Here is a 26,242-nt window from a genome sequence, read left to right on the forward strand (position 1 = left end):
TACAATTAATCCCTGTGACCCATAAGCTCAGGCTTCAGACGGCTCTGCTAGTCTGCTAGGTTTCCAATTCTTTGGCCCGGCTGATATCATCTTTCCTTACACAGTCGATGCCTGCACAGCCGTAGCTTTTGCTCTTGATAATAACACTTTCATTGGATTCTGAAAGTTTTTTCAGTGCTCTACAAGTAAGGTAGAATTTTTTTTCCAGTTGTGAAATAAAGTCAAATCTTTCCTAGAGAAGAAAGCACAGGAGAACAATGCATACAGTTTGTTCTATTGAACCAACAAAAGCCAAAAGCCAACACCACAGAGGACGATTTGCTCAAAAGAGACTGGTATGAAGCTGGATTACTAGCTAGCAGCCAGGTGTGTATTATCTGATCATCAGCAAGTGTGAGCGCTTCTACAAAAGCAGAAGTTTTGGTAGACTACTGGTCTGGAGCACTCAGGTGAGTGTTAACACAATGAGCGTGCAATGCTCAGAGATACTGCAAAAAACACAAGAGCTACATCTCAGACTCTACAGGCCTCAGTTAGCATGTTAAATGTTAAAGTTCATGACAGTACAGTTAGTAAAAGGCTGAACAAGCACAGCTTTTTTTGGAACGGGGTCCAGGAGAAAGCCTCGTCTCTCTAACACAGTGGTTCCCAAACTTTTTTTGCTGGGCCCCCCTTGTTTTACAAGAAAAATGTTCGCGCCCCCCCCACCCCCCGCGCATGTACGCGCGCACGCACAAACACGTCCTCCAACCACACACACCCATATTTTGCTCCATTGCGGTTTATTTCACACCTCAAACATTTAGTAAACAATTAAGCAAATACAAGTAATCTGCAATAAATTACAGGTAGTAAGAAAATAAACTACTAACTCTTTTACGCTGCGTCCGCACCTACACGGGTATTTTTGAAAACGCAGCTGTTTCGTTCACACGTAAACGGCGTTTCGAATCACCGAGAACGGAGATTTTTTAAAACTCCTTTTTTGCGTTTATGTGTGGACGAGGAATACAGAACGTCAAAGGTATGTGCCTTTTTTCACGTCACGCTGTGCGCCACGTTATTGTTTACATGAGATGAATTGCAGAATGGCAGATAGAGACAAAAATCCTGTTAATCTGACTATCTGCAGGTTTTACACGCTTACATATACACACGCAGTTACTGTCCCTCCATTTAGAAAGGCAGAGGTGTCATGGTGTAATTATTTTATGTGTAGTTGTTTTTTTCCTGTGTAATAATATTCAACATTGCTGTCAATACATTTTTCAAAAAATGCCTCTCTGTGCAAAATGGGTTCAAAAACATAAACAGCTGTGGGATGCTGTTTGTCCGTGATTTGAACCGGGGGAACAAATCGTGGCAGGATCAGCCTGATATTATTTGTATCCCGCTGTAACTTTACTGTCTAAAGAGCTAACATCTCCAACATGTCAGGAGTAGTTAGTCATTACAACAAGTGTTTGTGAACTAAAAATCAAGAATGTGGGATCCTGTTTGTCTGTGATTTGGAGAGCCCAGCGCGTGCTCCCGACGAAGGGAAAACCAATTCTGCAGGGAAGACCTACCTCGGCACTTGTGCAGGTGAAACCAAAGGGAAGATATGCTTCACCATATTTTCTAGTCTTTGGCTTAGTATGAAGTTGGTTTGGAAACATATTCAGCAATGCTTCATCTCCTGCTTTGCGTTTGTGTAGGTGCCCCGTGCTAGCAGTGTCCAAGCGTTGTTGTTTTTTTTGGGGGGGGGTTTTCATGCCGCGCCCCCCCTGCAATGGCTCTGCGCCCCCCCTAGGGGGCGGGCCCCACACTTTGGGAAGGTCTGCTCTAACAGAACATTGCAGACCTAAACCATCCTGCCAAGCTGCCTCTCAACAAACCACATGGAACAATGTCCTTTGGACAGACGAGACCAAGGTGGAGATGTACGGCCATAATCCACAGCACCCGGCATATCAGCACAAACACCTCATACTAACTGTCAAGCATGGGGGAGGAGGGGTGATGATTTAGGCCTGTTTTGCAGATACAGGACCTGGGCACCATGAACTCCTCTGTAAACCAAAGTATCCAAGAATCAAATATGAAGCCATATGTCTGACATGTTGGCTGAAGCATAGCAGCAGATCTCCAACAGAAAAAGAAAAGTATTAAAGCGTTGCAATGACTCAGTCAAAGTCCAGGCCTCAACCTGACTGTAGTGTAAGATCGCTCTGCATACGCAGATGCCCACAAAGCTCAATGGACCAACTCAGCATAAAGAAGATCGAACAAAAGACAAAGCCATGCAAGAAACGGTAATATTTAATCATTGTTACTTCAAAGAAAAGTGAGCTTTGAGGGCGTCTGGCCTTTAAGAGACAGGAGCTAAAACACTGAAGTCCATGACTTCAGGGGGACTACATCAATGGATGAAATGAGATTAAATCGTGCAAAGCCATCCTAGTGAAGATCCAAAACAAAAATATGGGGCTGGAGATGACTGTAGCAGATTGCTAATTAAATCCAACCATAAAGGAACTTTTTAAATATACTGGCATGTATGCACATTGTAAGAGTAAGATGAGAAGACCGGCACTGCTCTCATGTCAGTATGGATAAAATAAGGCTACACTCTGCAGTTCTTTTAGCTTGGATTAGCTCACAGACTGGAAACAGCTCTCCTGCCTCTGCCAGAAGGTAACAAACTCTGCCCCTCAGCACTTCTAAATCTTACTAATTAACAAGTTATATCTTCTGTTTTTTTGTGTGGATTCAACAATTTGCAATATTTCTTGCAATTATGTCCAGAGCTCTTTCTTGGCTTGGATGAGAATCTTATTGAAGGCAACGCTGGTTGCCTCGGAACGGCTCTTAGCTTGCAAATAGGGAACATAATTCAGTCAAATCCCACTTATCAACCTTTTTTTTTTAACTCTTTCTCACAAAATATCGAATTATTTATAGAGCACAAAGACGTTTGTAGGTTAGGCTTAAAACTGACTTGTTTGCAATAGTGTTGTCCAGGCCAGAATGTGAAACAAAGAGATTTGCAGAATATGTTCGAATCAATAGCAATCTCGCCTGCACTGCACCTTTCAAGGATACTTATATTTGTGAAGAAACTGCCTGTGGATAAGATCTTTGCACTGGGAAGACATCTGCCAGTGCTCTGAATAACAAAGTTGTAGGCTTGGTACGCTTTTGTGTTTTTCCTTCTACCTTTGAGTCACGGCAGCTTTCTTCTGGCTTTTTGTCCTTCACAGCTCCCCGGTGGATCAGACTGGAATGTGGATCCAGGTGTTATTCTGATGTTATTCAGATCACAGTTTGGCCAATAACACGTCAGAAACTATCGTCAGAACCACCTATCATTTTAGCGATGGTCTTCTCATTATAATGACAGCGCAATAATGTGGGAAGAGGGGGAATAATGGAAAATCCCGAGGAGGAGGGTGATAACGATAAAGAGAAAAAGTAAAAACAGGCTGACTGTGATAGCTGAATTTTCAGGTATGGTTCAGCATTTTCACTGAAAGGATAAACACTGAAGGTTTCCTTAATTGGGGGAAAAAAACTACGAAATATCTAATCCAAGGAGTTGGTTTTATGTTTACATGGCCATACAGATAAAAAGAAAGCACCAAGAAGCAAACTCTGGCTCTGAAAAATTAAACCAACATGGAAATGATAAAACTGTAGTTCTAATTGCCACTCGGGCCTGACTCCTAGAGCAAGTTAGTCACCACAAACTCCCTCATTAAAATGCCCTACTTTACAACACAAACAAACACAATTACAGCTTAGTAGAGAAAAATGGTTTTGGCAATTGTGTCGCATTATTAGGGCCAAAGGCACTGTGAGTTAAAGAGGAGTGCCAACTCGGCTGGTAGCTATCTGCTAGGCGTCATCCTAGTTCGGTCAAATCAGTGAACTAGACCTCTGGACTGGTTTTGTGGTGTTAGTGCCACTTAGAGCTTTTATAATACAAACTGAGGAATAGCATGGTTTGTTGTGTGGTTCATTATATTAACAGACCATCCGAGCAGTAGTTGCTCCAGTTTTGGTGGGTGACTGTGTACAGCTGGGAATCACCAGACACCCAATGATACAGTCTTATCAAAACACTTCACTCACAATATGATGATATTATTGCAATAATCCAACAACATTAAGTTCTCTCACTTCAATAATTTTTCAATGCAAAAATAAAATGAGATTGTCAAGTAAACCAACACTGCCACTAAAACCTGCCATAAATGATACAATGAAACAAAGTCGGGTTGCTGTCAGTCTGAATGGGGTCAAGTCAATTACATGCAATTGCTTTCCAACAATAAAGCAACTGACTGTGATAAATAACTGAAAATTATTATCATTTGCTGTCCAAATAGACACAATGCAGGAACTCCAGCAACACTTAAAGGGAAGAAGAACAACTTTATTGACTGACCAACGCGTTTCGGCTTGTGGCCTTCATCAGGGTCACAGCAACACATAGTAGAAGTGTGCTTAAATAAAAGACAGGAAACAGACATTCAAATTAACCAATCACAGCTTCATTGGTAAACCAGCTGACCTATAACAGGTTGGTATTGGTTAACTGGTTAAGTCCTGCCCAAGTAAATACTGGACTAGATCATTAATGATGAAGATGGGGGGAGGAGACATAATCCCCACCTGTCTTAAAATAATACATGCATGAAATACATAAGAAGAATATTACAAATATACAAAAAAACATAAAATGATTACAAAGGAAAGCATTTAATTAGAAGTCAGTGCAGCAGTTAGATTAAAAAACAAGAGGACATCATAACATGGAAACATTCTCTCCACGCACCTTGGAAGTAGGCGAAGTTGTGCCAGAAACTTTTGCTGTCTAAATAGCAACAGATATAGATTACATTTGTGCTAGTCGAATTTCCTAGACAGCATGTTCAAACACCTTCAAGCTCAACAGCACAAACAGACCACTATAGTATTGGCATATATTGGTAAACCACCATCCATTCAATTCAGTTCGATTCAAGTCAATTCAGTTTTATTTATCCAGCACCAAATTACAACAACAGTCACCTCAAGGCACTTTATCTTGTAAGATGGAGACCCTACAATAATAGACAGAAAACCCCAACGATCAGACGACCACCTATTGGTCGGTTGGGTGTGAGGGGAGGGAGACAGGACATCCATCCATCAATCTATCCATTAATCTGGAACCTACCCAGCTATTACAGAGCAACCTGTAATATCTGGCCACCTTGCAGGTAACCTGTCCAGGGTTGCCAGTGCAACAGAGACAACCATTAACACTCACATTCCCACCAAAGGCTAATTTTGAAGTACCAGTTAACGTTCACAGTCTTTGGACTGTGGAAAGAAGCCAGAGTACCTGGAAAGAACCCATGCAAACCCAGGACCTTCTCTTCTTGCTATGAGGCAACAGAGCTGCAAATTTAACTAATAAAACTGAGTCTGGTTTTATGCACGCTAAGAAAATATAAGGTCTCATAGTAATGTGCTGTGTAACAAGACTGCACTGATAAATAAGGAGTTTATGATTTCGACAGGGTAAGTCAAGCGCATGATATAGAAGTGAGGGGTTCATCTGGGTAGAGTTGTGAGAACACTGTTGCTAGGCAACCAGGCAGCCATAATTGAGGCCCAAAGATATCTTGTTGCTCTCTAATGTGATAGTAAGATGTCAAAGAATAAACGAATGGATGCATATAAATGGTTAAACTAATACTTTTGCATTTTGTGCCATTTCCACTTTAGATTTTACACCGCAAATAAAAAGCAGTCCTAAATACTGATGCTCTGATGCGATGCCTTGAAAGAAAAGCTTGGAGGTTTTCAGGGGCTAATTCTCTTTCAACTAAATTTATCTGACAGCACAACGAGGAAGAAGGACCCTACATTTGGGAATATCTGAGAGAAACAGGTCCGTCATCAGACAAAAGTTGATGCAACAATGGTGACAAGTCCCCCGAGGACATAACATCCCTTCACTTTGTGTCGCTGCATGTGTGAATCTATGACAAACACGCTGTGTGTTTTCACCTGTCTTACCTATCATGGGCGATTCGATGAAACTCCAGGTGTTGCTTTGCGGTACGTAGGACTGGAGCACACCCGCCGAGCGCCCGGCCTCATTCACACCTCCGAACACGTAGATCTTCCCTCCGCACACGGTGGCTGCGGCAGAATGGACCGGCTTGGGGAGAGGAGAAACCGTCTCCCACTGGTTGGTGATGGTGTCGTACCTGAACGGAAACAAAGACGTTTTCTTAGGCTTATAAATTTACCACTCTTGTAGCAATTTCAACTTCAGGGGGTTTTCTAGTTAATAAAACAGAGAAAAGAAGCAGAACTACGTGCAGGTCAAGGTTTAGACTTGACTGATGAGCAAAGTTCGCGACCCCACTTCTATTAAACAGCTCCAGGATGAGGAGAATTACTTATGAAAACCCCTGTAACACCCAGCAGTCAGTCACTCATTTACACCCACACACGCAAACGCACGCGCACACCAATAGTTTACAGAAACGCTCTGATTTTAAAAGTTCCCACTGCTCTGAATTCACAGTGAAACGCTCAATTTGGCTGCAGGGCTGACAGATATAATTAGCAGAATGCCTACACCACCAGGGAAGATGAAAAAGACCAACCATTACGTACAATGACAGCAATTAAAGCAATTACACAAAACAACATATGTTGGGAGCTACAAGCCATTAGTCTCTAGAGTTGGGCTGTGTGTCAGCACTGAGCTTTGGACCTTACTCGCTGAGCCCTCTTTGGCAGAGACGTCAACGCGGAGCCTAAAACTCAGCCGACCCAAACAGACACAGCCAGATGAAAGGGCCTGACACAAAGGGCTGCATGAGAACAAGACGCTGGCTTATTGGATTGTGCCCTTGTCAGAGGTTGAGTGTGTGCGTTTTATATGTATATTTCCCACATTTGCATTCCTGTTTGGGCATGTGTGTGCGTGCATGCGCCACGCGGGTGTGTGTTTGCGTGTGTGTTTTTGACTTGCGGCTCCATTAGCGCAGTGTGTTAGCAGTGTAATCCCGTGTCCATGGGCCACTGATCAAAGCAGCCGCGCCGACAGCCTTCCAGCTGGAGCGGGCCTCATTAAAGAGGCGCAAACGGATCCAGGATTTGTGATTAAAACACGCATCCATTCAGACTAAAGCGAGCCTCCTTAATCAAGGTTGCGTCTTTGTTGTAAAGAAAAACACCTTTGTCTGAAAACTGGGGGCAGAATTCCCTAGACAACAAAATCTTACACTTGAAGCGCTTGAGTGAATATTAAAAAAGAAAAAAAAGTGGAGTCCCACACTTAAAAGTCATTTTTAACTCCAGTTTTCTCACTGGGGTCAACGACCTTCATTACGGCACAGGTGTCTTCTCCTATTCATACAACATACAGGTGTTTGTTTTAGCGTACGGATGCTTTGCCACCGCGGTCTGTGCAGCATTTGAAGTCAGGCTGAATTTAAATGACACCTGGAAGCACTCATTGCATCCACCTTCCTGTGAGAAGGCTGTTAGATAAAGTGCCAGAGGATATGGGTGAATTAGCCTTTGGGAATATTCTCGGGGTCTGATAATGACCTTGGCAACAGCTGCCGAGGGGATGGGGTGGGTTTAAAATCGAGTGTCAGTCTGACAAAGTGGTGACACAGAAGCTGCTCTAGGAAAGGTGGACTTGAAACACTCAAGAGTGCCAATTAGCACTTTTCAAACACGGACACTCACACACTTGCCCGAATCAGGTTGAGTAACCGAACCCCGCTGAGATAGAAGGACTAGCACGTGGTCTCATTCCCTGGCAGATGTAATTACCCCTCGGACCACATCGGGGGAGGTTCACAAATTTAAGGGTCAGATGCTGCTGAGTGATGCTGATTACGGGACAGACAAAAGTCACACGGCACTGCTGCAAACAGCCGGTTTCCATGATTCTGCACATAATAAATGTTTCGTGGCCCGCGGTGTCACAGTTTTGGTTCATTCGTATAGAAGACGCAGTTGGCGACCAGCTAGTGAACACAGTTGCTGCTAAAGAGCCAGATAATAGCCCTGGGTGTTATTGTAAAGGGAAAAACATTGCTAGGGCTTGGAATAAAACATTTATGCAATTATATTTTTACATATTTTGAAAGAAGAGATAATTTTTCCTGCAGCACTTTATCTGATTCCAATTCTTGCTCTTCAAAAATTCAGATGATTAGAAATACTGGCTGCATTTCTCCAAATTCAAAGCTTTAGACACAAAACACAGAAACAGCTATAATGCTGAATAACCACTGCCATTCTGACGTCTTCAGATAACAATGTGCTCATCACGTGAGACCCAGTATCTTTCAATAAGAAGCAGATTAGGGAAATGGGCTTCAAATCCCATTAATGTAAACACAGCACAGCTATCATCCAATCAGAAAGGGTCAGGAGTTGTAATAAAAGGGAACACGTGCAGGTCAGAAGAAAGCCGCCGTCTCGGGGCTGTTTCGCAGGTTGCAAATCTGATTGAATTCATTACGTGTGTGATTCACCATCAAGCATTTAATGTGAACCGTGACATGAGGACTGACACTAAAAAGACTCAAGAGTGGGTGTATATGGTTCGATTATATCTCCAAGGCAGAGGAGCCAAAGCAAGGAGGGAGACACTCTGCTGATTACAAAAACAAAGACTATCTCTGTCCTTCTGTTTCCTCTTCCCTCAGTCAGACAGAAGCTGTTTTCATCGTCACTAAAGACAACGTATGAGTTTAATCATCGGCATTCTGCGCTACATCGATTGCTTTCTTTAAAAAAAAAGTGTTTATACACAAAGACTGATCACCGTGTGAAGCCATGTAATCGTCTGTAGCTCTTGACAGGGACTGTTTCATCACGCAGGGACAATCATCTTGAAAATGCAGCTGCGGGGTTACAACGAAACAAACAACGCAGGATTGTGTTCTTTTATGTCGGGTTAGAGACAGAACGAAAGACTGATAGGAAGGGCAGGACGAGGTTGTGAATGAAAGAAAGAGGCCAGGCTTTCGACGAGGCTCGGCTTTCGAATGCGTAACGCGGATAAAAATGACAGGCTGATGCTCGCGGCGCGCACCGCGACTAATGCGTCAACAAATCAGCGTTATAATTTCGTGTCACCCAGGTGTGAGGCATCCCCGCAAAGTGTGATTGTGTTCCCACATGACCAGACTGCATGAGAACCATTATGTTTGATAACAACAGGTGAATCGAGACGGATGCCGTGCAAAATATGCAGCCGCAGCTGCCGCGTTTGCTCACGACGATTGGCAGATGGACGTGCCATTTCTCCACCTGTCTGCGGGCTCTACGTAGCGATCCGACCTTAATTAACTGGTAATGAATAAAATTGAGGGGGGGGGGGATAATCTGAATGACTTATCGGCATACAACCTGGTTATTGGTGGGTGGTGTGTATGTTTACTGGCTACACTGCATTTTTCACCAGCGACAAAACCAAAAGGCTGGAGTTATTTTTATTCCCTATTGGACAATTCCATCCGTCTCCAGCGTTTTCCAATTTCCCTAACAATCTGTGGCACCCAGCGCCAATCCTAGTCGTTCTTACAGACAAAGTAAATCTAACAAAGTAATTTTCTAACACAGCTTGGTACTTCACTTTTTAGCCAAATAGAACATTTACTGAAAACCATTTTTTTGGGGTGGCAGATGAATACATATTAGGTGCCCTTGATGGTATTTAAGGCATCAGGATGCCGTTGACGATGTTCACTAAAAACTACTGGAAACTACAATGCACATGTTCATCAATGATATCAAACTATCCTGAGCAAAAGCGCTGCCCTGCAATGTGCTCTTAATACTGTTTGAGCTGTATGGTACAAAGGAATGCACAATATGAAGAGATGTTATACACAGACAATACTTGTCAGACTGTTTGTTAGTTTTATCCTTTTTAAAATAGAATCAAGTCTTTATTTATTTATTTTTTATTTCTTCTATAAGACTGATTTGGCATTTCAAGAGAATGCCGAAAGATTAAACCCATTTCCGTCATCTTCAAAAAGCTGGAACGTGTGGTGGACGTGGGCTTCACCAGCTAAGACTGATGTCATTACAGCCTGCTTAGAAAATGCGGTACATAAGAAGATATTGCCCCTCAGGCCCTCACTTTTTAACAATAACTAGGAAACAAACATCTGACTCACAGACCATAAAAATGAACCAAACACAGCCTGCCGTCGGATTTGCTCAGTGGCATTACACATCTAAAGCCTTGTGAATATGTATGTGTATCTGTTATGTGCGTGCGTGCGTGCTTGTGCTCGCCATCTTGTTTTCCTCTGATTATGGAACAACATCAATGTGCTATAGCATCTAAGAATAACATCAATCGGGAAGTGTGATCTAATGTGACACAGGAATTCATGCCATGAAATGTATCAGAGGCAATATAAAATATGGACGTAGCCACAGCATAATGAGACACTGCTTCTGGACTATGCATTGTAGAGCTCTTTAGAGGCTGTTTTAGAGCAAAATTGATCACAACTGTATTCAATTTTAAATCATGTAGCGCCAATAACAGAGAGAAAACCCCAACAATCAGATGGCCCCCTGTGAGTAAGAACTTGGCGACAGTGAGAAGGAAAAACTCCCTTTTTAAAGGAAGAAACCTCCGGCAGATCCAGGCTCAGGGAGAAGCAGCCATCTGCCGTGACGAGTTGGTGGTGGGAAGAGAGTGCAAGTTATGATATTTATCAGATAGTTGCATTAAAAATGGTTCAAAAAGACACCAGAAACACGCTTCCACTTCAGTGACTCTTATTAGCTGAGGGCGAAGCCTAGCTGGTAGCGAGGGGACTGTGTCAATGACCACTGATCACTTAGAGCAGCCATGCACCTAATTAAACTTAACTTCAAGCTTTTGTAGATTTTAAACAGGTAGGCTGGAGATAGTAGCACTATCAAAAAGACACCAGGCGGAGCTGGAGGCGGTGAAGATGCTCAGATTTTAGTTGGGTTTGGGACAGCTCAGGTTTGGAGACAAACTTAGAGAGGTAAGACTGAGACTGTTTGGACATGTGCAGAGGAGGGAGAATGGACATGTTAGACAAAGGATGCTGAAGATGGAGCTGCCAGGCAGGAGGAAAACAGGAAGATCACAGAGAAGATTCATGGATGTAATGAAGGAAGACATGCAGATGCTGGGGATGGGGAGCGATGGAGAAAGTTGATCCACTGTGGCAACTGCTAAACGGAGCAGCTGAAAGAAAAAGAGGAAGGTTATAAAACAAGTTTTCCCCTCATTAATTTATCATGAAAGAGAAAATCGGTAATAGGAAGGACAGATTTTTTGTAGCACCAGGCTCTAAAGACGTCTAATTTTGCTTTAAAGATTGGCAGATTAATATGGGAGCCTGTGGGGACTGATTCCCGTTTGGAGTCGACGCCCAGTGGCTATTTGAGGAACTGCACCTTTTAGCACTTCCCCCGTTGGCCTAATTTTTCATCTTCTGAGGTCGCTGCTTGGCTGTTGCAGTTCATTTGACGACTGACACATTTGGTCTCGTTTGTACCGCCTCTGGTTAATTTGGAAGCTGACGACCGGTTCCTGCCTTTTAATGCTGACCACACAGCCTCCATTTCTGACCACATGTCCATAGACTAGCTGTCTCCAAAACACGCAAGTCATGCAATCTAATCATCAAGAAGGCGCCCAAGGCACTGGATCCAATTCACTAATGTAGTTAACTGGAGGGTAGTGGGGATGATGAACCATGCTTTTCTCCATACTTGTCTCTATTTTTCACACACATGCGATAAACCTTAATGGATGGGCTGCCAGTCATTGAGATACTGACATGCATCATTTCCCCTGAGATACAAACTACAGCGTTTATAGAGTGAGTCGGGAGGAAAGGGAGAAAAAAAACCTTGCTAGGATAACAAAACCACTTGGGCTCTATACACCTCAGCACTGACAAAAAGATCCATTAAGAGGCAGAGGAGTGCATCGTGCTGCAGTTACAACTACTCTGGAATCGCATACAAACATGGACTACTTAACAATGGCTACAGTATCCTCCACACTTGCTATTAAAAGCCTTGAGATGCAAACAGCTAGTGGTGGAATACAGTGCACAAACAGGAAAGGCATGATAACAAATCCTGCATTTACTCAAGCTGTTAAGTATGCTTAAACCATACAGGTTCACAGCAGCGTAACCTTAAAAAAACTGAGCGTGCTCACTGGAATGCAAAAAAAAAGAGGGGAAAAAAGCATTCATCGCCTGCAGAGAGGAGCCGATGCTCTAGATTATATCAAGCAGCAACTCGTGCCCTTAAGTTACAAACTCACATTAATCCCTGCAACAACTCCAGCTATCTCACTCTCATGCACACAGTCTATCGTAGTCTCTTCCCACTGCCCACACACACACACACACACACACACACGCACCACCAAATGTGCACTCTAATGTGGATTTCAAAAACCTGTGTTAGTCATGTGAGCAAATCCAGCTTGTTTGTAAAAGAAAAACTGTCAGTTTGCGATCAAATCAGCGTGTCATGCTCTTCGGGGTTTGAAGGGATTTGGCAGTTTGTTTTCAGTTAAATGTCTCTGCAAGCATTGTCTGTGGGACGCATTTATTCATGCTGATAATCTCTCAGAACTGCACTTCAACAAAATGATTTTTTTTTAACATTTGTCCAATACAACACAACATATAGCATTCACCGCAGCCTAGAGTTTTGAATAAGCAGCATGCTAAAATGCAGAAACAGGGTTGTAAACATAACTCAGCTACTAGCTCATTCCACAGAACAATCTGAAAACCTCAGAAACAGCTGATGTTTTTGTCCAACATCATATTTATCATGAAAAATGTTACCTTCATACTACTGATAGTTTCAAAGTTACATAGCAGAGGGTTTAAATTTGTCACCTTTTTGAGCCCTAATACCTTCATAGGAATCAAATGAAATTTTTTTCTATAGCTAACTTAGTTTCAAATATGCGTTATATTGTACAGTAAGGATCCTACAATAATACAGAAGAAACCCCAGCAATCAGACAACGCTACGACCAAGAAAGGGGGAAGGAAAAACTTCCTTTTAACAGGAAAAAACCTCCGGGAGAACCTGGCTCAGGGATGCAGAGACTGATTGGGGGCGAGAGGAGGGAGACGGGACATTTACACATGTTGTACTGTGTGAGTTCTTTAACAGTATTAAACCAAATCCACTGCATAAGCACTGCATGAAAAATGTAATACACCCTTACTCCTTCAATAAGAAGTAAAAGGGTGATTAGCAGCTAGGTGCCACGTTTACATCATATTTATCACATGCATTTGATTAATTTATAATCAACAAGTGTGAGCATTTTTCTAAAAGCAGCCGTTTTGGCAGTTTGCAGAGCATTCAGGTGTTATTACAAAATAATTAAAGACAATGGCCACAAACCTCGAGCCATTTCTGCATTTCAGCTTTGTTTTGTTTTGTTTTTGTTTTTTTTATCTCAGGTTGTATTTACCCAACTTTAAGGCCGGGCACAGTCTACCGTATTTTCCGCACTATAAGGCACAGTTAAAATCTTAAGGTTATGTATATAACCCCGGTTCTCTGAGTAGCATGAGTGAGTGTCTCACTATGGGAACGCCTCCTGCGTGACCTCATCAGAAGCTCAAATACCATTACGCCAGCCTTTACAGGCTGGCTAGGTGACGCCCATGTCAGGAGGGGCTAGTGCCTCCCTATATAATAGCCTGACATAGCGTCAGATGTCATTCAAAACAAGCCCACCTCTTCCTCGCTTCCATAGCAAGGAGGGCGGTCTGGTGAGACACTCACTCATGCTACTCAGAGAACCGGGGTTATATACATAACCTTAAGTTCTCTTTCATAGCATTCGTTTCGTGTCTCACTATGGGAGAAATACTGACTCCCGGATTGCCAGACATGCCTGTTAAGAAGACAACTGTCCCCAACAGCACCTCACAGGTGAGAAGCCCCCACCTGGGAAGAACCTGCACTGAGGACTGAATGCGCTAGGTTAGGCGCCGTCACATCTAACCTGTAAAACCTAGCAAATGTGTGAGGTGAGGTCCAGCATGCAGCCGCACACACCTCCTGAATCGAAACTCCCCTAAAGAGAGCCCATGAGGTTGCCAGACCTCTAGTGGAATGCGCACGTAAGCCAGCAGGGGGCTGAAGGCCCCTGCTAGTATAGGCCAGGGCAATCGCTCCCACTATCCAATGGGAGAGGCGCTGTTTAGACACCGGCTTTCCCATATGTGGTTTAGCCCAGGACACGAACAGCTGGTCACTTTGTCTGACACTCTGGGTTCGGTCCATGTAAATGCGCAGAGCACGGACTGGACACAAGGTATGCAGCCGCTGTTGCTCCTCTGAGGAGAAAGGCGGTGGGCAAAAAGCCGGCAGTTCTATAGGGGAACATGTGCCGACCACCTTCGGGACGAAGGCAGGGTTGAGCCGCATACTGACCCTCGTATTATCCGAGGAGAACTGAATGCATGACTGATGCACTGAGAGAGCGTGGATCTCTCCCACACGTTTAGCAGAAGCTAAGGCAATTAATAGAGCCGTCTTCAAGGACAGAAATTTTAACTCAACCTGTTCCAGGGGTTCAAATGGGCAACAGGAGAGCGCAGCCAATACTGTGGGAAGGTCCCACGATGGAGCCAACGGCCTAGATGTAGGCAATTTACGCCGTGCACCCTTCATGAAACGGCATATTAAGGGATGCTGGCCAACAGTCCTCCCCTCAAAACCAATATGGCAGGCCGAAATCGCCGCCAAATACACCTTAATGGTGGAGAAGGCTTTACCCTTATCAATCAGGGCCTGAAGAAATGACAGAATCACAGCCACAGAGCACTGAAAAGGGATGGTCTGTGATTCTACACACCAGCTTTCAAACAGACGCCACTTGTGCTCATATAGCGTCCTAGTGGACGATGCTCTAGAACACTGAATAGTATCGATAACACTATGAGGGAGCCCCACTGTGTTCAGGTTAAACCACTCACGGGCCAAGCCCATAGAGCTAGCCTCTCTGGGTGGGGGTGGAATATTTCCCCCTGTGCCTGAGACAGGAGGTCTCTGCGTAGTGGTAACGGCCAAGGTGGGCCGCACAGCTGCTGAAAAATCTCCGCCAGCCAGTGCTTCCCTGGCCAGTGCGGGGCTATCAGGATCATATAGTGACTTCTCTCCCTCACTCTGGCCAGAGTTGGAGAAATGAGGGCCACTGGGGGAAAAGCATAGAGAAGGGTTCTCGGCCACTCGTGAGCCAGAGCATCCACCCCGAGTGGAGCTCTCTGATCGTGCAGCGAGTAAAATAGGGGACACTGAGCATTCTCCCTGGATGCATAAACGTCCACGGTCGCCTGGCCGAATTGCAGCCAGATCTGCTTCACCACTTCTGGGTGAAGCTTCCAGTCCCCATACAGCGGGTTGCCCCTGGAGAGAAGATCTGCTCCAAAGTTCAAGATCCCCGGCACGTGAGTCGCTCTCAGTGACAGCAGGTGGACACTGCTCCAGACTATCAGTCTGTGTGCCAGTGTGTGTAACTTGGGGGACCCCAGACCCCCCTGTCTGTTGATGTAGGCCACAACGGTGGAATTGTCCGACCTCACTAAAACATGATGACCCTTCAGCCAAGGGAGAAAGTGTTTTAGCGACAGGTGAACTGCCAGCAGTTCCAGACAGTTTATGTGGGTGGAGCGCATGTGAGGGCCCCATTCCCCATTCACTGTCCTGCCTTCGTGGGTGGCCCCCCAGCCCGAAAGAGAGGCATCCGTGGAAATCACCTTCCTGGCTGAAACTGCCCCCATGGCGACGCCCTGAGACAAGAAACCTGGCCTCTTCCATTCGCGGAGAGCGAGTGAACAGTCTGCGGAGACTCTCACGCGACGGTGGCCGTCTCGGTGAGGGTCCAGTCCCCGCGAGCCCACCCAGCGCTGAAAGCCTCTCATGTGCAGGCGTCCCAGTGTTATCGCCACTAGAGAGGAAGCCATCAGACCAAGCAGCCTCTGGCACTGTTTGAGGGTCACTGTGTTGCCCCTGCGAAACAGTGCTAGGGAAGACCGTATGACTGCCGTTCTCTCCGGGGACAGAAAAGCCCTCACCCGGAGGGAGTCTAGGCTGAGCCCTATGAAAGTAATGCATTGAGTTGGCGTCAATGTGCTCTTCTCCACGTTTATCTGGAAACCCAAACTCTCCAAATGGTGTATGAGAGCGTTTGTGTGACAAGTCGCCCCCTGGTGGGTTGGGGCTGCCACCAGCCAGTCGTCGATGTATGTGGCCACCCGAATGCCCTTTTTCCTGAGCGGGGCCACTGCTGCCTCGGTGCACTTCACAAACACCCTCGGGCTCAGTGAAAGACCAAAAGGCAGGACTACAAACTCGTATGCTATCCCCTGGAAAGCAAATCTCAGATACTTCCGGTGTGGGGGATATATGGGGATGTGGAAATAAGCATCCCGCAGGTCGATTGATGTGAACCAGTCGCCCGCTCGTACAAACCGTAGCAGCGAGGCGTGCGTCAACATCCTGAACTTGTATGTCCTTAAATGCCGGTTCAGGGCACGGAGATCCAGGATGGCTCTCATCCCCCTCCCCCCTTTCTTTGGCACGAGGAAATACCTTGAATAAAATCCGCTGTGCATTTCCTCGGGAGGGACAACTCTTATAGCTCCTTTTTCTCTCAAGGTGGAAATTTCCTCCAGGAGAAAACTGGCAGACTCGCCCAGAGCACGAGAGTAAACGATTTCTTTGAAATGTGGCGGAGCGACATTGAATTGCAGTCTGTAGCCCCACTCCAATGTCCTCAGCACCCATGCCGACTGAGTGCAGGTGGCCCAGCTCTCCATGTGGAGAGACAGAGGGCTCACTGGCCACTCCACCGAAGATGGCGTTTTGGCGCCCTCTTGTGGTCGCTGCGCTAAACACACGCCATTTCGGTGTCCCGCCACCCCTGTCACAGGCGAGCGAGGTGACGGGCTCATCTGCATCATCACAGCCGGGAAAACGCGAGTCTCCACGGGCTGCGTTATGGCAGACGTTGCTCCGTTTCTTTGCATGTCTGATTTTTTTCATGTGTTTTGCAACACTCGACAGCGCCCTCGGCAAACTGCCTGGATGCGCGTGTCGGGGCTTTTTTAATACAGAATGCACGAAAGAAGTGCTTGCGAAACAACACTGTGAACTCTGGCTCTCTTTCCCTCTGGCGGGTCCGGTGACAGGAACGCCGGCCCGGGTCAGGCACTCTGTGTGGGACATGTCCCGTTGAACTGGCTCTGGAACGGAGCTGGGAGGCGGCAGGGCGGCCCATGAAGGGGGGAAACTGGGTTCGCTCCCGCCTGGAGGAGAGGCTGTCAGGCCGGCCGCTTCTTCCTCCTCACGATCGCGGCAGCGGGGGGAGGAGGTGGGACCGCTTGAGGTCTGGCCTGGGGAGACTGTTTCCGGGCCCATGGATTCTTAGGGGCCCCGGCAGCCTGGGGGGCTGCCTGCGTCTTAGGCACTTTGGGAATCCTGAAAGCGGGGACCGGGCGAGACGTTGCCTGCGCGAATGACTGGCGCGGTGCCGCTGGAGTGACGTGCTGGGTCCTCCTCGGCAGGCAGAGTTTCAGAGCCTCATCATCTCTCTTTTTCTCCTCACATCTCTTCTGCATGGATGTAACAGCCGCACCGAAGAGACCTTGAGGGACGACAGGGGTGTCGAGGAGGTCCTCTTTCTCCTTAGTCGTCAGGTTGGTGAGCCCGAGCCAGCGTGCTCGCTCCTGAAGAACCATGAGGCCCATGGCTCTCCCAGTAGCCTGTATGGCTACCTTGTGGAGGCGGAGGACGTGGTCAGTTATAACGCAGATTTCTTCCCACACTGTGGTATCTGGTTTAGTCGTCATGTCCTCTTCCAGCTCAGCTTGATAAGCCATTAGCATAGAGGAGGCGTTGTGGGCTCTCACTGACAGAGCCGCTGCCTTGTAGCACTTATCTGTAAGGCTAGACTGGAAGCGGTCTGCTTTGGAGGGGAGAGATGGAGCCGATGAGGACAGAGACGTCTTCGGGTGAAGATGGCTCGCTACCAACGGCTCCACTTGTGGCATCTGGCGGAGGCCGATAGACTCCATCCCCTCACAATCCAGCAGGGAGCTCCCCACGATGGGGTGTTTCTCGCTGTAAGGTTTTGCTTTCCACGTCATCGCTATCTCATCGAGTAGCTCCGGGAAAACAGGCAACAGATGCTTCCCCGTCTTTTTCGCCTTAGGCAATTTCTTACCGTCAAAACGAGATTTCACAACCTCCGTTTGTACGGCGGGCCACGGGATGTTGAGCCTGGCAGCTGCGCGCTTGCACATGTCCTGCATGTCGAGATCCAGGGGAGACGGCGGTGTCGGTTTTTCAACCTCGCCGGTAGCCGAGGGCTTTGCAGCCCAGCCGCTGCTAGCCAAGGAGGTGGAATCTTCCTCCTCGTCGTCAGACAGCAGGAGCTCCGAGTCAGCCGACTCATCTCCGTCCTCGTTGGCATCTCCTCCCCAGATGACTCCAGCATCAGGGAAAAGCTCACGATCTCCGTGTGCCTCCAGCGACGGGAAAGCGGTCGCGATGGGCTGGGGGTCTGCCTCTGCCCAGCTCGGCCCTGGCGTTGCGGCCAAATCATCGGGCATCTCAGTATCTCCTTGCGCCGCAGCAGCTTCACACAGCAAAGGGTCGCCGCCCGACAGGTTAGCCTGGCGAGCTAGCCTGCGGCGGAGTAGCTTGCGTGGGAAAGCCGCGCAGTGGATACAGTCTTGTGCGGGTGTCAAGGCGGCCTGAGCGTGGGATAAACCCAGGCACGCCGCACACACGGGGTGTGTATCCCAGGCAGAAATTTTCTTGCCGCAGGGACAGAGTTTTGCAACTTCGTTGGCAGCCGTAGCCATGGTTAGCTAGAGGGTTGCGCACGTTAGCGAGACTGACACCGAGTGCGGAGAATATTGCTATTCTTCGCTAACGTGGGGTGAAAAGTGTTGCTACTTTTCTACAGGTATTGCTACCCAATGTGTAAAAAGACCGCTAGCGTTGAGGGGTATTGCTACCTGATGGTAAAGCTAGGGGTATCTTTATTAGCAAAGTGTTGCTACTTCGCTTTCGGAAAATATTGCTACTTCCCTGGGTGAAAGTATTGCTACTTGGCACCAGCACTAGTAACAGAGCAGTATTGCTACTGCTTGTATGCTAGTGGACAACTGAAAAGCTGGGAACAAAGCGCCCGGCGACCGAGTTGTTCACTCGAATCTGTGGACAGTTTAGCTTTAGCACCCAATCGCACAGTTGTCTACAGGCTTCTGTGAGAAGCGAGAAGAGGTTTTTGAATGACATCTGACGCTATGTCAGGCTATTATATAGGGAGGCACTAGCCCCTCCTGACATGGGCGTCACCTAGCCAGCCTGTAAAGGCTGGCGTAATGGTATTTGAGCTTCTGATGAGGTCACGCAGGAGGCGTTCCCATAGTGAGACACGAAACGAATGCTATGAAAGAGAACCTTTAATTTTCACAAAAATCGACAGTGCGTATGAATTCTGGTTTTGCTTACTGACCTCGAAACAATTTTATGTGGTACACGGCGCTCAAAATCTAGAAAATGTTTTAGTACGACTTTGGTAAGCTACGAAGCCGCACCGCTTGATGGATTGTTGGAGGATTACAGCTACTATAGTCAGGAGCCTCAGGGAGTAATCTGGGTCCAAAACTTCAACTTCAGGTCCTAAAGTCAAACGAACACCGCGGCATCACTGAGAGTTAAAAACTGTCTAAATTCTTTTATCTTTAATAAAATGATCAGTGTTGCTGCTTTACCAGGTGTAACAATTAGGTTTAACATCCAGGCATCCATGAAAACAGCATTTATTAAATTTAACAGAGTTAGAAGTTAGCAGGAAGTTAGCAGGAAGTTAGCAGGAAGTTAGCTCGCTAGCTTCCACCTAAATATGATACAGCAGGTTCTGACTGAGAGATTTCTGAAACAAATTCAAACGTACAGCTCTGCTATCACTTCTAACATAAATGAAGACAGGAAACTAAACAGCAGTGATGTTTGTAGGGTTACTGAAGTTGGCCTAGCTGGTATAGAATGATGTGCTACGTGATCGCTAGCTACACAGTTATGTTAGCATAACATAAACACAGTGACGCTGGAGGATGAACACTAACTTTTTTCCACTCGATAAAAGTTAACGTGAGGGTTCCTGATGGTTAGAGACAAATGCAATCGCATGGCAGGATGCTGTAAACGGACCAAACTTCAGTCAGGAGAACAACTGAGATAATCCATCCACAATACGAGGTTAGTCATTAATAGAGCAGCTGCGAGAGAATTCAACATTAATGAATCAATGGTACGGAAATGGAGGAATCAAGAAGAATGAGTTGAGTAAAGTTTGACTTATCTGACTGTTTTGTTTCGCTTAATGCGCCTTATGGTCCGAAAAATACGGTAGATCATTTTCTTTGTAATGTGTACTTTCTTTTTACCAAACTGTATCTTAATTTCTATAGCAGTGACAGAAACAAGTACTGGTATGGTGGATATTTTAGTTGTTTTCTGTTAATTCACTGGATAAAACTTCAGAAAGTGCAATATTTTCAGCTACCCAACCCACATCCATACAAGTTGTAGCACATTTTACCTATACCCCATTTAGCAGGTGGGAGGTTCACCTGCAAAAACTCGAGCCTTAAAGCATGCCGACTTTAGCTTTTCATTCAAATAAATCAACAGAGATATATTTGCATGCAGTGACATATGAAGCAGCTGTTTGATTCCTATATTGCCACTGGAACGGGCACAAGAAGAGAAGAAGAAGAACAGGTGTGTGAGAGAGTGTCAGTCTCTCATAGCCCTCTGTTTCCTGTCAGAAGTTATGAACCAAGAGCTAGTGATTTGGCTCGAAGAATACAGGGCTGCTCCAGCCTGAAGGGCTTTCAGAATAATTTACACAGAGATATAGGCATCATTTTCTCATTAACATTTTTCACATTTGCCAAGACTGTTTATTAGCAGCCAGGTGGTGAAAATCTCAAGAGCATAACATAAATTACCCTTAAGAGTCCAGGTAAAGACCAGGTGTGCATGTGGGCTGTTGTTAACAGAGGAAGCTGCTGTTCGTGACTGTGGATGTTCATTTGAGATCATTCAACTGTGACTTCCAGCTTCTTTGCATATGTGCTACAGCCTCATCCAAATTTAAATGGCTATAGAGAGGAAATGCAATGGAAAAGGGGTTAAAAAAAGAGGAGAGGAATCAAGTAGGGAAAGGTAGTAATATTTTTCAGATTAATCTGTCTGTGTGTCTGTCTATCAAGTCAGACGACTGAGGCATGGAACCGTGAACAGAGAGAAAACATCCATTTTGGAGAAGAGGAGTGAGAGTGGGTGTGAGAGCACAGAATGAGAGTCTATCTGTGTTGTGTCAGCTGCCATCTGTGTGTCAGAGCACATCACAGAAACTGTAAGGCCTGCGCCCACACCTCCAATATCACCCTGCTTTCTGTTGGCCACCAGCACTCAAACATCCATGTCTCCAAATCACAATCTTCTTGTCTGACTTGCACTCTTTGCTTACATTTTCCTTGCACCAGGACACGTAGAAATATAGCATCAATTAACCCAAGGAGGCTGTCTTGGCCACATGTTCGCTGTGGGTATTTTAAGGTCCTGTACTCGACTGCAGCTGCACTGGAATTGCCTCCTGAAGCACGAAGACACTTAATCCTGAAAATAAAATACATTACTGATGCATTATGTAGCTAATAAGGGACAAATGACTTTTAGATAAAGATGCAGTCAACAGTAATCATTGAGAAATACTAAATAGATGCATAAGACTAATTTAACATTAATACAATTATTCGGTTTTCTTTTTCTTAAAATAAACACGTAGCCTTCAATGTGCCAAGAATAACACAGACAAACCCCATCTTTTGCTAGCTCTAGTTCACAAAAACACTACTCTACACAAATTGTCAGACATGAAAACAAAAACAGCAGCATTGTGACAACTAATTTGAACTCGTTTGTATGCACCTCTATTTCCCGTGTTGATTTTCTCTGCATGTGACAGCTGTTTGTATCTGTGTGCTCTCTCCCCAGGTTGCTAATCAATGTCTGATGGTGAAATCTGCCGAGTCCTACCTTAGAGAGCTCAGCACCCCTCACAAATGTAAATGTCTGGTTATAAGAACTCTATAGGAAGACCCGCCCAAAGCTTCAAGCAGACAATAAACACAAATAGTCGTCTGTTAAGGCAGGATAGTAATGAATACTTAACACATCACCATCAAAAACTTCCATCATTACTTGTGGATTAGGCTGTGTGTACTTCCTAAGTTCTTAGCAGCAAGCTACTGTGGTTTTGTGTTGCATCCTTAAAGGGTAAACCTGTAAAAACGTAATTAATGTATCAACATATTATAGGAAACATCTGTAAGTGCAAATAAACTCACCTAAAACCCGTAGGAGGAAAATCCTGAAGCATCACAAACTAAATGCCAAAAAATTTCAAGTGGCAATGTGTTTACAGCCAATATCCAATCTATTTAATTATATTTTTTTAAAAATTCATTCATGTTTCAATGCATGCAATAATGTACGGTTTACATTTCATGTTGGTATTCATGTAGTTCATAATGTGTGAGAAATATCCTGCAATTACGGTAATGCTTTTGTCATTCAGTCTAACATGAACTGCATTAAGTTTTGTAATGTGTAATTTTTGCAAAATCTAATCTAACATCTTTTGAGGTTACATTATAAAACATAATTTTGAGGACCATTTTCTTCATTATTTTCTGAATGAGTCCCTGATTGCGAAGCTAATGGTAGTTTAGCCTGACTGCACTTAACAGTTAGCGGCAGCTGGGAGTTACTGTGAGGAAAAATTAGCCTCAATGTAGGGTTGTCAAAAAAGAACTGATACTATTCAGTAATAAAAATGAATGTCGGATTAGATACTTGTTTGCCACAGTGCTGTCTTTGGCTCCTCCAGATGACAAACATCTTCACATAGCGCTGCTGCAGCGCTAACAGCTGAAATAGTTGATGTTCACAACAAAGAACGGCACTTTGATGTTATTCTTGAAATTCCTCATAAAGTATTAAACACTAATCATAAGTATTACCTGGCAGGACACACGTTAATTTTAGCTGTTTAACTGTTAGCAATTACCTGATAGCTACATGAAGTCATTATTAGGGTAGCAGCTAGCGGCTATGACTAAAAGCGCGATTATGCTAGGTTACAGATCACGGGCAGCCAAATTGGAGGCTGATGACTGGATGATCCTATTATACCAGTGCTACCAGTGTTATTGTAGTTTTGTATTTTCTTATTAGTTTGCATTTTTATTTTGTTTTAACTTTCAAATTCAGTTTAGCTTAGATTAGCTTCCAGAGTGGGATTGCTTGTTGCAGTTTAGCTTTTTATGTTTGAAACTGTTTTAGTTTTATTAGGTTTATTGTTAGTTATAGTCTTTATTACCTTTTATTTCTGGCAAATGCCAGGGACCACATTTAGGAAAATCAGTATAGATATTACAATATAGCATAGAAATGACAGCTTACTGTTTAGAGCTAACTGGACATTTTTGGTTCGTAATAAGCAGCAACCTTCAGAAAAATATGTGGAAGTACCTAAAACTGCAGTTTCTGTTGTAGCTACTCGAGGACGGCTATAAAAAAAGGCCACAATTTAAGCACGAGAGAGAAATAATTAATGGAAATTTGTGTCCCTATGTGATCCCTTTAGTCATCCGTGTGACCTGCCTTAAACCTAACTGGCTCTTGACCCTCAGGTTAAGAACCACTGATTTAACCTCTGGCACGCTAGCTCATTCATGGACTCCCAGATCTTCCTCGTTTACTTCAAGGGCAGCAGTGTTTTGCTTGTTATTTACTCATCGTACACACATCTGACAGATTGTGTATTACGACATCTGGGGATCTGATGGAGTCTTGCTCCCGTATGGACGGCCTGGAAGTGTGCTCATTTGACAGACTGAAGTCAAGGTCATTCAAAAGACACCACGTACACAACACACACTTCACTGCCATCACTGTAGGAGAGCACACACACACACACAACTCATTAACTCTGATGGATTACAGAACATTTTAGGCTAATAACACAGACATACTTGTACACACCATGCATAACTGCACTCACTCACACAATCACACACACACACACACAGAGCAGACTATGGGAGTACATACAAACACAGATGGACGCAGACCTACCACCTCAGTGTCACCTTCAGCTAATCCTTGTGAGACAGAGCAATCCATCCACAGGCCACACAGATTTAACCATAATCCCTGAAAATGAACTCATTTGGAACACAAGTCTGTTTCCTCAATGCCTCAACGCGCAACTTGGCAAGATACGCGTACACACATACGCATTGTGTATGTAGATAACCTACAGATATGCCGCACAACACTCCTGTAAATGGAAAAAGGCACCTTGAAAGGCCACCAGGAAGAGAAGTTAGGGAGCGACGATAATAGAGAGGGTGTGCACTTTTTCAGTGTCTGTATGTGTGTGCAGACGCAGATTTAATTGGATGGGAATGTCACGTAGGACGGGGGACATGAGTGCTGCCGGTGCTGTAGGTCGTACACCAATTACTGCTCCGCACTCTTCAAAACTCGATGGAAGATGGAAGACTGACACCCCACTTCATTACCGACGTAAGCCCCCGTGTTGATAGCAGCCAAGTAGGGCAGCGCTGTGCTGGTGCAGGGTGGCGAGTAGTGGTGCTAGTATTAAAATTAACATCCAAATTGCTGGGGAAAAAGTCGCCGCAGCCAAAGCATAAGGTTTGGTCACCTTGATTAATTACTATTATTACTGAATCTAAGAGATTTGAAAGTTTAAAAAAGGGTAAATTTAAGTGGACTAGTGAAATTAAAATAACCCCCCCAAAAAACCCACCAAAGCATGTTGAGTGTTCTTTACTTTTTATATCCAGAGCCTACAGCTATTATTTGTGTGCAGTCTGTGCCCCTTTTTTTTCATCTACTGTTTAGTATTTGATAAAATACAGGTGCTATAATAATATGGGATGGCTGTGTTTTCACTGGAGTGTGTCAGTGCTACATAGAAAGCACTGTGATAGAAAACAGAAAAAAATGCTTGTGTGAATGAGACACACTGCGTAACGCTCTTTAAGTGCTCCAGCAGAAAAGTGCTACATAAGAACCCATCCATTTACCATACAGGTGAAGATTGTGACTCATCCTGTCCGTCCCTTTCACTGACTAACACTGACTTACAAAGGGGTATTTCTCCAAACTGAGATTACTACGGCGTATGTTGATATTTTTATGACTGCAGTGTGTTGTATTTATATGTCTATAGGAGAGTACTGTGGGTTTTATCTTCTTCTGTCAACACCATCCTTAGTAAGAAAAGTGTTTATAGCCTTAGTATGTGTGCTCTCAGTGAGATGCTCTTAGCTTAAATAGAGAAACGCTGCATACTCATCACTGCCCCTAGAGGCTAGAAAGAAAATGATGCATGCACTTGAATTGTGCACCCGTGGTGAGTGAAATTATGATTGCCATTGCCGGTATCTTTATGCCTCTACACTCTGAAAAAGGCACAAATGTGTGTTGGTATATTTTTTTTGTCTCCAACTCACTGAAATTATGGCCTTTTATTACATGTTGAAAACAACCTTGAGTGCTAGGACCTGGATTTTTATGCCATGCTTTAGCCGTAATTCTATTTTCTTTTTTATTGTTGTTCTCATCCAGAAGCACTGGTGGTTTGAGGGACACCTGTAGTGCTCCTGCTAGTCTCTTTTATTAAAATCAGCTAACAATGTTGAGTTGGTTTAGAGGAAGACACTGAATATGCCGTGTATTATAAGGGAGGAGATGATTAGCCATGTAATTGTTAAAAAAAAATTAGAGGGAATACTAAAAGCTAGAGAATGAAAGACTGTACGTAAAAGATGGATGTGGCTCTGGTCTAAAAAGGGAAGCCAATGAAAATCCACATTTCACAGCAGGTGGTCAGATCACAGGAGCCTATACTCATTTAGTTTTGAATATCATTAAATGTTTTTCTAATGATTTTATTTCATTTATTTTCTAAACTATGGTTCAGTGAAGTGTACAGTTTTGTGACAATGACAGGGTTTTTGTGTTTGCACTTTTTCCTCTGTGCACCAACACAGAG

At 44.7% G+C, this 26,242-nt stretch overlaps 1 protein-coding gene across 2 annotated transcripts in view; it reads right to left on the reverse strand.

The window, feature by feature from the left end:
• Positions 1 to 26,242, reverse strand: part of LOC134642943 (kelch-like protein 29) — a 264,213-nt gene that overhangs the window by 13,527 nt on the left and 224,444 nt on the right. For both annotated transcript variants that reach the window (XM_063495042.1, XM_063495041.1), the window contains one exon: positions 6,052 to 6,245. In XM_063495042.1, the coding sequence (XP_063351112.1) occupies positions 6,052 to 6,245 (194 nt within the window). The remainder of the gene's footprint in view (positions 1 to 6,051; positions 6,246 to 26,242) is intronic.

The sequence above is a fragment of the Pelmatolapia mariae genome, linkage group LG15 (genome assembly GCF_036321145.2).
Source record: "Pelmatolapia mariae isolate MD_Pm_ZW linkage group LG15, Pm_UMD_F_2, whole genome shotgun sequence".
Taxonomy (NCBI): Eukaryota; Metazoa; Chordata; class Actinopteri; order Cichliformes; family Cichlidae; genus Pelmatolapia; species Pelmatolapia mariae.